Source organism: Diorhabda carinulata, chromosome 4 (genome assembly GCF_026250575.1).
Source record: "Diorhabda carinulata isolate Delta chromosome 4, icDioCari1.1, whole genome shotgun sequence".
Classification (NCBI taxonomy): Eukaryota; Metazoa; Arthropoda; class Insecta; order Coleoptera; family Chrysomelidae; genus Diorhabda; species Diorhabda carinulata.
The window spans coordinates 24,665,245-24,678,940 of NC_079463.1; the positions used below are offsets into that span (position 1 = coordinate 24,665,245).

At 31.5% G+C, this 13,696-nt stretch overlaps 2 protein-coding genes across 4 annotated transcripts; one reads left to right on the top strand and one right to left on the bottom strand.

Annotated features, from left to right (window-relative positions):
* Window positions 1-23: 23 nt before the first annotated feature.
* On the top strand, window positions 24-9,558 carry LOC130892784 (transmembrane protein 185B). Of its 3 annotated transcripts, none has more exons than XM_057798399.1 (7): window positions 24-352; window positions 426-602; window positions 3,234-3,441; window positions 3,498-3,629; window positions 3,685-3,819; window positions 5,556-5,679; window positions 6,658-9,558. In XM_057798399.1, exons 1-7 carry the CDS (start codon window positions 315-317, stop codon window positions 6,864-6,866), a joined length of 1,023 nt encoding a protein of 340 aa, XP_057654382.1. In that variant the 5' UTR covers window positions 24-314; the 3' UTR covers window positions 6,867-9,558. The 3 variants fall into 3 exon arrangements, with proteins under 3 accessions (XP_057654382.1, XP_057654383.1, XP_057654384.1); XM_057798400.1 differs by having other exon boundaries at window positions 3,498-3,623; XM_057798401.1 differs by having other exon boundaries at window positions 3,396-3,441.
* A 67-nt stretch (window positions 9,559-9,625) lies between these two features.
* Window positions 9,626-12,594, bottom strand: LOC130892785 (uncharacterized). The gene is made up of 3 exons (XM_057798402.1): window positions 12,195-12,594; window positions 11,940-12,092; window positions 9,626-10,571 (listed from the first exon to the last, which is right to left on the bottom strand). Exons 1-3 carry the CDS (start codon window positions 12,391-12,393, stop codon window positions 9,697-9,699), a joined length of 1,227 nt encoding a protein of 408 aa, XP_057654385.1. The 5' UTR covers window positions 12,394-12,594; the 3' UTR covers window positions 9,626-9,696.
* Between the last annotated feature and the right edge of the window lie 1,102 nt (window positions 12,595-13,696).

Genomic DNA, 13,696 nt, shown 5'->3' on the forward strand with positions numbered 1-13,696 from the left:
GAGAATAGAAACGTTTTAAATTTTGACGATTATGACATGTAGTATTATAAATTATAATTTGAAATTTGAAGTTAATAAAAATTACATTGATGATATATGGATTATGGGAAGATATAGAAAACCATAATAGAATATCCACATTTTATTACGTTGTTCTCACAGTTTTAGCGAAGTCGGAAGAGTTGATAGTTTTATGGATGAAGTGTCCCAAAAATAGTTAAAACCATATGACAAAATGTCAAAAAATGCATGACCCTGACTTCAGATGTCTACAAAAATGTATACAGAAACTATGAAAATAAATAAAATATAAAATGAACTTACAAACATTGTTTCAAGATTTTAATCCAAGGTAAATTCTTATGCAACATGTTGAAATTACTTTTATATAGCATAATACATTATTTAAAACATATTTTTTTTAGCAAGTTCGTTGTACACACTTGTCTTTTAGTGTTTACAATTCTATTTTCATTAAAATTAGATAACTACGTATCCTGGTCATTCTGGACCGTTTTCACACCGATTTGGGTGTGGAAAGTTTTAGTTATAACTGGAGCGACTGTAGGGAGCTATGTCTGGTGGAGATATCCACATTTCAGGTAACTAGGCGTATTTGAAATCTGGCTTTAACCCGTGATAATAAGTATACATAAATATGACGACTTATTTTTTTATTTCGTCAAAAGTATGTAATTTTTTAGTATAGTATAAATAGTACTTGAAATAGAACTAAAAACATCTATCACCAACTAATTAGTTTGTGATTTAATAACACAGACCTGCATTTATTAACATTTTGTGAGTTGATTAAAAATTTCTAATTGTTTTCTAGCAATTTCTGATTTCAAATCGGCTTTAGTTTTTTTTGTATCACAAGATTATTTTTCAAAATAAGGAAAAAAATTCAAAAATAAACAAAATATTCATACAAAAACTGTTAGTAATGTTTATTTATTTTTCACAATTCTTTAAATAATGTTTTCTTTGTTGACTAAAACTTCTCTTGGTGTTTGTTCTGTCATATTTCACTGAAAGATTTCTCGTTGATTTCCAATAGTAATTACCAGCACTTGTATGTCTCAGCGCCCTTGAAATCTTTTTTCCATCTCTTGAAAATAGTTTAATGAAATTTCTCATATCCCCCCCTTTACTAACGCCACCAAGATTTTCCAGAAAATTGTCCAAATGGGAAGGTAAAAAAAGGAATTTTTTCAGCACATTTTCAATGATTTCAAACTAGTTTGGGTCTTTGTAATTTCCAAGAAATTTATGTACAGCTTCTTCAAAAGCACTCCACACATTTTTCCTCTTTATCTGCCATTACCTTTGCAAATTCTGTATCTCTCATCAAGTTCTCAATCTGCTGGCCTACAAAGAGGCAGCGACACCATACCTGGGACCAAAGCTCTACTGTAGCCTCATGAGATGCCACAATAATAGAAAACTGAGCAGATGATTAAAAATTCAGATGGAGTCTAACTGGTGGAACATTCCAAGCCTAAGGCAATCCAAAAGATTCATAATCATATCAACTAAGCAGTCTGAAGAACATCTCGTGATGACCGGAAACTACATCAAACTGGTTGTAGGTCTCTAGATATATAACAATTCACACCATTTACGTGGAACTGGGAGTGCTCACTGTACAAGAAGTTGTCCAATCATCACAACATCATAAAACTATAGAAACCCACCCAAATCCACTACTAGAGGAGTTAACGCCATGAAACGCGAAAAGATTGGAAAAAAGTTGGCCAACAGACCTAATATGAGGTATAAGAGGTTACATCACTGGATGTAAGCCACATTAAGACATTATAGATGTTAGATTATTTAACACTCACGAGCAAATTAACCCAAAGAATGTATAAATAGTCCAGTCAATATAGACAATAAAAAATCAATTCTAACCTTTTTTTCCTCGAAAACTGTTAATTCGCTGTTGAAACTCAGCAATTTTCCATAGATATTTTTTATCTTCACTTTTTTTCCTGATTTGGAAATTGGTATTAATGTAGCTGATCAGCAGGATCTAGCAAAATTTCAAAAATGGTCTTTGAAACAAAAAAGTTTGAGAAACAAGTGTCTGCTGTGTGAATTGGGTTTATTGTGGATCATTCTGGTCTGAACCCATATTAGTAGTCTCCCACTATGTTTTCTTCATATGATTGTAGTTTTAAAAAACTGAGCTTAACTATCTAAAATTACCTCATCCCAAAATATGTGCAGACCAGTGTAATTAATTGGTGACCATATTTATTGGTTACTAAAATTGTGGTTTTAGAGTTAACTCTCTTCAAAGAGTTTAATTTTTTTTTATTCTATGAAGTTTTTGATTAATAGGGTACTTGCATTTTTTAAAAATATTTATTTTTTTGTTTATTTTATAAGTTCTTCATATGTAATAATGTCAGAAATCAAAATATTTAATTAAATGTGAAAAAATAGTATCTAAATATTTAATTGAAAATCGCGAAAATTTAAAATTTTCAAATACATAAGAAAACGATTTTCCTTGGTTTACAGTTGAAACATCATAGGTTCAATAAAAGTATTGAGCAGTTGTCTGCTTGATGATCGGGAGGTTATCGTTTCGTTGCCGGCAACGTAGCGTGTGCTGTTATAATACAGTTTTTATTTATTACTTACATATAAGTAAACAAAAATTTATATAAGAATAAAGTGAATAAACTCTTTATAGGTTAAGCTCTTACGACCAATTTTTTGGCGTCATCAGGTGTTATTTTTACATCCTGGTACTAAACACGATTTATATATCATTTTTCAGATTAATGAAAGTTTATTTTGGAATAACCGAGAGATTATTTTATAACTATGACGTCACGCAATATGGCGGCCTCACTGAAATGTTGAAACTGCCTACAAATTTTTTTTAATTTTTAATAATTTTTATCTATAAATGTCTATCAAAGAATTAAAAACAAATATGTAACATTGAAATGTTGAAACTACCTACAAAATTTTCTAATTTTTAATAATTTTTCTCTCTATAAATATCAATCAAAGAATTGAAAACAAATATGTAACACTGAAATGTTGAAACTACCTTCAAAATTTTCAATTTTCAATAATTTTTTTCTATAAATATCGATCAAAGAATTAAAAACAAATATGTAATACATGTTGTTTGTATATAAACTATTTTTTTTCTCAAATCATGCAAATACGCTATTATAAATTTTACTAAGTTTTTATTTGATAACTTCTAGATTAGAAGGTGAAGCTTATATTCATTATAAGTCAATGTTAATATCTCTAGCATTGCACTTGATATTATTGATGTTTGAGCTGTTAGTATGTGACAAACTTGAGTCATCAAGACATTTGTGGATTTTGGTATTTATTCCTTTAATTTTTATATCAATTGTTAGTATAGCAGTCTGTATATGGGCCGTGAAGCACGACAGATCATTCGAAGTAAGTAATTCATAGCCCCGAAAACAAGTTTGTGAATGAATAACTATTTGTTTCAGCTTGAGCTATTTTGTGCTGTCAATGTATTACAATTTATCTTTCTTGCCTTAAGATTGGATGGGTTTATATCGTGGTCTTGGGAGGTCGTTTTTGTTCCATTGTGGATTGTTATGTGTCTTTCTCTGGTAAATGTACAGGTTTCATCGAAACTGATATAAATAAATTATCGTTTATAATGCTTTTTAGGTTGGGGTTTTATACACCATAATATTCGCTGCCATTTTATTAAGAACTCCGGAAGTTAGTGCCCAACAAAGAAGAAGCAGTGTTCATTCTGCTGTAGGTTACACTTTTTTGGTGATACCAATTCTAGTTTTTCAGGTGAGTGAAATAAAATTGGAAATTTATTGAAAAAAAGTGTTTTTGACGTTTAGCCAAAATATAGATTAGGCTCGAAATCACCAAGGTAGCTAATTTCAAGATTGGTTTTATGCTAAAAAAAAACTTCAAAATATAATGATTTCGTTTCAAGGATTATGGAATCTTTATAATGTTTTTGATGCAGTTTCATTTGTTGTATCGTATTGATGACTTTGTAGTTTATTTTCTAAATACTGAGATGTCTGCCCTATGTAGATAGCGTCACAATCAGTAAAAGGCACTTGATATATAATATTACTTCTTTTATTTTTGAGTGTTTATGATTTTATTTTAATGAAATATTAGGTAATAATACGCTATCCAAATATTTCTTGTTTAAATTGTGACAAAAAGTACATTGGTAGGCCGAAAAGTTCACTCACCAATCGGATAACCTCACACAAAAGCGATAGCAACTTATATCCTGATAGGTGTTCATTAGCGACACATGTCTTTTATGATTGACATAATATGTATATATATATATATATATATATATATATATATATATATATATATATATATATATATATAATTTTTAGAAACTGATTCAAATAACCTTATCTTTTTTTAGATTTTGAAAAAACAAATTCTATAAAAGAAATTCAACGTCATCGACCTAACCTATGAAATTTAAATTCGTTCATAACGACTTAACCTGTAAAATTTGATTTGATTCATATTCGAACTAATAAATATCCAGCTCCAACCATAACGACCTAGCCTATTGATATTTAATGTCATTTATTAACTAACAAATCAATATTCAACATCATTCACAACCTAGCCTAATCTATAAAAATTTAACTAATGAAAATTAACAAAGATTTTTATAGTAACCTCAATATTTCTATCAAGCGTCAATTTGAATTTTGCTCTTTGAAATCGATGAATTTAATGTTTTTTAAAAGAATCAAAGAAACTTACAAACGCCACAATTCCTAACTAATTAATGTAAGTAATTTTTATTATTGTTATACTTTTGCACATATTTTTATATTGTACATAATTTCAGCCCCACACGATGAATACATAAGTGCTTGAAAACTTGGAATATATTAGAGTTAGTACACTTTGGTTAGGTTAGGTTGTTCTGGTCTACGAATGGTACGAACACGTTTCATTAAGTCGCTTTTCTATGCGTCTGATGTTGAAATTATGTTTTCAGCAACATATCGCATTGAATATACTTCATTTAGGAGAGTCAATGCTAGACTGCCTCCTCCATTGACAAATTTCTTTTGCGGTTCATTTTTTTTCCTGATATACTTCCAAGTCAACTTCCAAACATGCATATAATAAAAATAATTATAATGAACAGCTTGCTTCTTTATTTTGATCCTACAAATGTTTTTTTAATTTCTATTTTATTGAATTTTGACAATAAGGGGTAGTCTCCACCTCTTATAATTTGAACAACTCAATTCCAAATTTTCACGCAAGGTGGTGGTGATACCATATTTTTACCTTTGTTCACTGGACTATAAATGGTATTGTTTCAAGTACACTCAAAACAGGTTAGTTGTAGTATTCTAATAATTTTCTTTTCTCAGTAAAGTAAAGATTTATTGCATTAAATTGTTAGCAAACCCAGTTCCGTACCTTGGTGATTTTGAGCCATTAAAACTCGATTATTTTGTTTGTACGCATCATAATTTATCAATCAAGAGTGAATTATTTTATTCATATATTTTTAGGTTTTGTTAGCAGACAAACTAGATGATGATATTCGTTTATCTTATACAGCAGTTGTTAGCCCCCTTTTCATATCTTTTATTACACTTATATTAATGTCTTTCAGTGCCAAAGGTGGAAATAAATGTGAGTATACTTTAGAATATATTTTTTTCAATAACTCCCGAGGAAATCTAATAATTATCATTTTCATAGTAATGAGTACTGGGTGGTAATTGGGAATGACAGTTGGGCATATCTGAAGAACGGATTATATTACAGCTTCCAGCGGGAAAACCACTACACCAACACTCACAATTACACGTTTCGTTAACCAAGTTGTCGTCTTCAGAGACTGAAGATAAACTAAAACCTATTAACTTGAATTTTCCCACCAATAAACCTTCTCCCGCCAAAAAAAAATTCCAGCGGGAAAACCTCCTAGGCGGTAAACTTCACATAAAGCTGTAAGGAATTAATTATTGGACACATTTTGGTTAATTTTTTTTAAATTCTGTCAAGATTTTTTTAAAAAAATGTATCCAAAAATGAATTGTTGGATGCATTTGAAAGCACTGAAATTGCCAAATGTAACAATAGCTTAAATGTGGACAAAGGGCCAATTCCTTACAGCCCCCTCTATAGTTAAGTAGTCAAGGAATAAATGTGAAGTTTCCCGCCATGGAGGTTTTCCCAAGGTAATTATTTTTCGCGGGAAAATTTAGTATAAAACAGTTGAGTCAAGTTAATAGGTTTCAGTTTATCTTCAGTCTCTGAAGATGATAATTTGGTTATCGAAACACGCTTCAGACAGTGTAATTATGAGTGTTGGTGTTCCAACCTATGATAATAGAAGACCAATAAAAGCCTGAAAACTTGAATTAGATCTGGAACGTTTATGAAAATTTCAGGAAATATTTAGAAATAATATTTAAAATGACAAAGTTTTACATTAGAAATTAGTTTTATTACTCTTTTGTACATAAAATAGACTATACTTGAATGAGTTGAATATCGATTATAAAATTCCTCGAAGAGAATTCTCAAATTTATTTTCAAAAATAAATCTTCTGTGGACCAATAACTTAGAGGAATTAATTTTTTCTAAAAAATTTGATTTTTTAGGGTGGTTTGGCATGCGGAAAGATTTTTGTTCCTTCGTATTAGGAGCTTGTCCGTTACTACAAGAATACGCTAATATAGCTTATCACAGCGAGCGACGCACAAACGGCGTAGAATTGGAATCTCAACCGGACTTTAAGGAAAAAATTGTGAAAAGGGCCGATTTGATGAAACCAATTGTACCAATTATTTCTATAGAGATACCAGACTGAATTAATGTAATTTTATTATAGGATATTGTTAAAATATGCTCGTTTGAAATACGAGGAATATGAAGAGGTGAGATGATCTTATGAGTGGGTCCACTCGTAAAAAGTCTTCTTCTCTCGATATTTATATTTTAAAATTCATCATGTACATACATTTTTAAATATATATTATTTTTAGGCTATTTATATTAGATTACAAATTTGGGTCGAGCAACTCGATCATATTTTGATTTTTTTATATATACAGTATCTGCTTGGTATGATAACATATTATCATTTCTGCCAATTTTTAAACGAACAAAAAATTTCTTCATTCTATATGTGGTAGTTTGAGGTTATGTTTCGAAACTTTTTTCTGTAAAATTGAATTGAACAAAAAAAATATCAATTTTTATTCAAAAAAACGAACTTATTTAATTTTTGGGATGCCCTTGTAACAGTTCATAGTTCAAAGGTGTGGGCGGACGTTGAAGCCGTTGAGCACATAGACCTTCAGACAAGCCCGTCATGCCCTGCTTGACGATCAGGCGCCTTGGCTTGAACCCTTTGATGCTATTAGGCAGGTTGTGGAGTTTGCCCAGGTGTTTAAACCGCAGGGCACTCACAGATAACGTGGTCTGCAATTTCGTCCTCCTCCATGCACCAGCGGCACACCGGATCATCCGTGATGCCCATGGTGTGAAGGTGACGTCTTAGACAGCAGTGTCCGGTTAGAAGTCCGGTCACTAGTCTGATTTCACGCCTATTTAGCTGGAGCAGTGGTTTAGTGAGAGACGAACGGTGTCTGTTGAGAGACGCGATGACAGCGCTTTTGGCCACACCAAGAAGGGGTTCTGGGCCCATTGGTGGGTCCACTCGCCGAACCCAGTCTGGCGAGTGAATCCGCTTCGTCGTTGCCTTTGTTATACCCTTGTAATATAATTTTTATTATTTAAAACAATGGTCATGATGTTTGGGCATAAATAATGACACTATATATATATATATATATATATATATATATATATATATATATATATATATATATATATATAAAGTACAATGTGCAGACATTTTAGGCCCATAGCCTAAGATCAATATCATTGGTGCATAATTGTTTTAATAGTAATTATTAGGTTATTAATTACATCGAGGATATAAATTAATCGAAGTGAAGGAAATGCAATAAAAACTAAAGTGATATAGTACAAATGATTTCAATTAATAGATTGTTTGAACTGAGAAATTTTTGGATTTATATGTTGGATAAAACTCAACAAAACTGCATTTTTACTAAAAAAAAATAGTTTGAATTTCAGTGGGAAATGAGAAAAACTATTATATGAATTGGACATTACCCACCCGCTACTTTCCATTACTAGCTAAACATTGATTTAAGTAACTTGGTGTAGAGCGTAAAAAGGAGGGAATAACCAACATCTTCCAGTAGAAGTTGTTTTAACTAAGGAATTTTTCAATTTGGAATGTTGATAAACATTAACGAAACTGCCTTTTTGAGAAAAAAAAATAGTTTTTACTTCCAGTATCAAATAAGAAAGTTTGTTTTTTGAATTGGGCGTAACTACCCTTGTCTTCCCTATTTTCCATACATTTATTTGAACGGCCTAGTAGAAATTGTTTTAACTTGATTGCCTATAGATTTCAACAAAACTGCCTTTTTGATAAATAAATTCAATAAAAAACAATTTTGATACACGTTATGGCCTCATCTATTCTGAAATAATGAATTAACCCGCTGCGGTATTGAAAAAATTGAATCATTAATTAGCAGTCGTAGAATAGTGTTTCATTATTCTTTAACCGCTCTAATCAGCTCCTAATGAGTGGGTTAGGTCTTCCAAGTATTATTCTTTCACCCGTGCTCAATCGGATTCATATTCGTTGAGTTTGCTGACCAATCTCTAGTCTTTGCACAGTTACTTTCTCCAACAAATAAAATATCATTATCAAATAAATTACAGTTTATATGGGACATAAAAAGGTAAGTTTTCACCAAATTTCGTGATAAAAAATTGTTTTTTTGTGAAAGATAAAGGTTAAAAACCAAAAACTTGGTTTTTTGAATTTTCTACATAAATTTTGAGGTTATGTGAAACAAGTGCAAATACAAAAGTTGTAGATCTTTTTGTCACCTACAACTTTGCTATTCAACTTTATTCTATAAGTCTTGTTTTTCCGTCGGAAATCGAGATAAATCGTTTTTTATCTTTAAAAACTCACCCCTTCAATTTCCCGACCACAGGTCGCCAGTAAAGTATTTATCTTTTCATTTCCATTATATTCTTCCTTTTTTCCAATAAGTTTCTATCTACTATTATTATTTTTAAATGCTTTAGACCTTGGTCTAAAAAAACTTAAAATTTCATGCAATAAGTTACAAAAATTGCTTGTTGGACATGAAACTCATCATTCTCTATATTTATTTAAATAAACAAAATTTATATTTTGTAACGAATCTTCGTGATTGAAAAATTTGTATATTTTGAGTTTTATACAAGGTAAAAAAATTTTTTTAACTAGATGCAGTACTGCCTACTCGAGCTTGGACGATCTCCATTTTGTCATGCTAATTTTATAATTTATATAGTTAATAATTGTTTTTAAAAATTGTGCCAATCTATTAAGTTTACATAAGATTTTTGAGTATTTTGTACTTATTTCAGTGTTTGTAATAAAATAATTGTTTCAGTTACAAGTCTCCTTATCATTTATCCCATTAATTAATTGAAATAAATATTTTGGGGCGGATTTAAACATCCAAATAATTTCTAGGAACAATATTTATTCTCTCCTTAAACCTAAATAAATACATTTTATACAATCTAGATACAATTTAAAGTACCTGAGTGGCAACACTATTTGTAAAATATATAAAAGCACCGGTAAGATTGATGAACGTAGCACCAAGGAATACAGACATCCACTTTCCATTCGAATACGTCACTAAACTAGCGGTAACTGGCCCGCATAGAATCCCGGGAATAGTTGCAATTGTATTACTTATAGCAAAAGTAGTTCCCGCATAATTAGGTGCGATATCCACGTGGTTACTCAAATGCCCGGCTGAATTACTTGCGGACAATCCCATCGATATACTGACAAGAATAAGAGCAAACGCCAAATGGTCCACTACACAAAAAATTGCCAAAAATAACGCTGGTCCTATCAATCCTATACTTGTCATGAGTCTTCTTACGTTTAAAACAGACCAATTTTTATTACCTAGCAGACCATCGGCTATATGTCCACTTATCACACCGAATATGGAGTTTATAATATAAGGTACGGCAGTCAAACTTAAACTATGAGCATTAGCACCTAAATATCGAGATAAATATGTTGGTAGCCATTGCATGATGATATAAGAGGACCAATTCATTGCAAAATGTGCGGTATATATAGCCCATAATGGTTTACTAAATATAAAATCAGCCCATCTAATTGTATGGGATATAACCTTTGGCATGTGTAAAGGTAGAGAGTCTTCCGTACTGTATGCGTCTTCCGGATAAAAACAGTACCAAAGGAGAATCCACAGGAAACCGAGTGAACCAAACCAATAAAAGCATGCTTCCCATGATAAATGTGGACACACCACCGAAGCAACAGTTTGTCCCACAGATCCAGAAGCTAGTAAGTAAGAAAATGCCCTTGATCTTTCTTCTACTGGTATAGTATGAGCAAATAAATGGAATATAGTTGGGAGACCTGCAAAATATATAATTATATCAATGGAGTTATTTTACAATCTTTTTATTTTAAAAAATATCCTAGTCAGAACAGAAAATTATGATGGGCCATATAATAAATACTATTTAATATATTTACTGTTACATAGAGATGTAACATCTCAAGCAGACACCTGCAGGTATTTTTGTTTTATTATAGAAAAGCATATATACATAGTGCAGTCCATGAGTTCTTAGTCTAACATAGAAATAAAAAAAACTGTTATTTTTCAATATATTCTCCTTTTATTTCCACACAATGTTCAGAACATCTGACTAAAGCTGAAAAAATATGATGCATCTTCAGCCAAAATATTCATCACACCTTTTGTTTAATTTCATCGTCACTTACTCGTTCTTTGACTATGCCAACAAAAAATAGTCGGACGGGATCAGATCAGGGCTATATTGTGAATGTTCAATCTCCGTGAAGCCATATTCTTGTAGGAAAGCGAAGCAATGTAGACTGGAGCATTGTCATGAAACAAGCACATACCTCGGCTGATTTTGCCTCGCCTTTTTCCATAATTTTTCAATGCAATTGCCTTAGTAAATCAAGGTTATATTTGATTCGTTCAGTCATTTTACGGTGTGTAGTAGTCATGTGACAGTTCGACGCCAAAAAGGCTGAGCGATACAGCAGACATTGAATTAGATGTTGAAAAAAAAAACTATTCCGACCCACGTGAAGAAGAGGGGCCCCATGACATAATATATTACAGGGTGAAGTCGGGCATTTATCTATGAAATTTAAAAGACGTTATACAGCGTGTAGTCATGTGACAGTTTGAGGCTAAAAAGGCTCAGTGCGATAGCAGACGACCTCGAGTCAGATATTGGGGAAGAACTATGCTGACCCCGCGATGAAAATCATGAAACATTAAACTAAAAAATGAAAAATATTTTTTTTTAATCACCCCTTAAAAAACATGTTTACCCCACCTTAACATAACGTATTTCATTTCTTAAAAGTATCTGCAGTGCAGCAAAAAATTTTTGGAGTAACTTTTTGGTGGAGCTTCACTTCTAAATATTAACTGATAATTTTCATATTTTCATGCAGATACCCTTTCATCACAAAAGTTGCTAGTGAAAAAAGATTTTATTTTGTGTTGAAATATTACTGATTAAAGGATTTTGTTTATTACACACGCTTATGTATTCCTTTATAGTAAACAAAAACATATTCAACTTGAATTTACATAAATATTGTATCTGTGACTTAATTTTTAAAACTTAAATCTGTTGATTCATTTATTCAACTATGGGGAACTATTTTAACAGAATGAAACCATGCTAAATTTGTTGATTTTTATATTAAAAATAGGAATAGAAAATATGAACGTACCTAAACCTTCTGCAAATCCCAGTATGATTCTACAAGCCAATAAAGATATTATACTGCCTGCTAAAAACGGGGTCATAAATGTTGCGATGCTCCAAAGTAAGACACTGCATATTAATACATTCTTAGCACCTACTTGGGTGGCCCAGAAACTTCCTAATAATAAAATTAAATGATTTCTCAAGTGAAATATCACTATTTAAACACTACAAGATTTTAATAAATATTTTTTACTAATGTTTCAAAATATTTACTCACCTAGTAACTGACTAGTAAAATAACCAAATGCAAATGCTGACAAAATCCAACCTTGAGTATGTAACGTCCAGTGAAAAATATCAGTCATTTGCACCATTGCTATGGGCATTATTACCCTATCGGCGCTATTAATGAAATTTGCAAAGCTGCAAAGAGCTACTATCCTAGTGGTTCTCGTTAGTCCCCGTATTCTCACCATATTAATTTTTTAATTGTAATTTTCTTTGTTCCAAGTAGAGTAGAATTAATGCGCTGTTAATAACTCACTAAACAATTTTGTTTTTGTATAATAATTTTTAAAATATATCATTTTAAATAACTTTGCAATGCTGGCATTCCCAATAGTCAATTTACTTATCTTTTCAATTTGTCAACAATATAAATGTCATAGTGCCATCACAGAACTCAAAAATAAGAATTTTATTTCATGCACTTAGGCACTCCTGTCATATTAGTTTAAATTTACTACAAATTTGTACGGAAAATTTTGATATCATTGAAGACAAAAGAATATAATAGAGAGAGATAAAGGAATGTATACCAAGGACTCTTCCACAAAGAATAGGAAGACCCATTGAAATTAAAGTACTTTTAATTAAATGGTTCTACGTAACCAAATCTGTCAGACTGTCTTCTGACGTCACAAATTATACGACAATATCTCAGTTCTCAACCTAAAGTAAACAACGTGGAAGCAGTTCTGCAGGATGAGACAACGGAGAACTGACGTTGAAAAACAATTAAGCTCGAAAATGATAGAACGCGTTACAACCACATCAACAGCGAATTCTTCGCATGATCAATGAGTCTTCAGTATCGTATCCAAATCAGGACAAAAAGTCTCCTCCAAGTTAGCCGTCTTAAACAACTGGTACCTTACCAGATGAGGACGAATTACAAGCAATAAGTTTAAAAAGAATCTTGTAAACTGTTCATTTATCTTATTGATTTGTTTTTCACACATACATTGCGGATGATACTCGCATTTCAACTTTTGCGCTGATTCAATTCTCTTGAGTTTTCTTCATTGACTCTCTAGCCTATCACAGCTTTTTTCTCGCTTCCCTAACTATTCTGTTCTACTCTTTTCTATCCTTCACTACTTGTCTCCTGTTCCTGCATTACTTGGTGTTCCCAGCGTGCTTTAGGTCAACCTCTTGGCCGTTCAATAGCTGGCTTCCACCTTCCGTATCGGATCTATTCTTCGTATATTTCCAAACCGTTTTAAGCTTTGGTTTTTTATCACACTCATTATATCACATTCTTTCACTTCATTCTTTTACACGCGATTCATTAATTTAGGTATCCTCCATCAGTTTTGATGATTAGATATTTCTCTCCAATATGTGAAGATCCTCTTCGTCCTAATTAATCTCAAACGGTTATTTGGATATTAACGTCCAAAAATCGTCATTTTTATCACTTACTGACCTATAGATCAAAACTCTAACTCAGTTCCAGATGACCTAGAAAGTTCAAATTTGTCATGCAGATAGGTAATT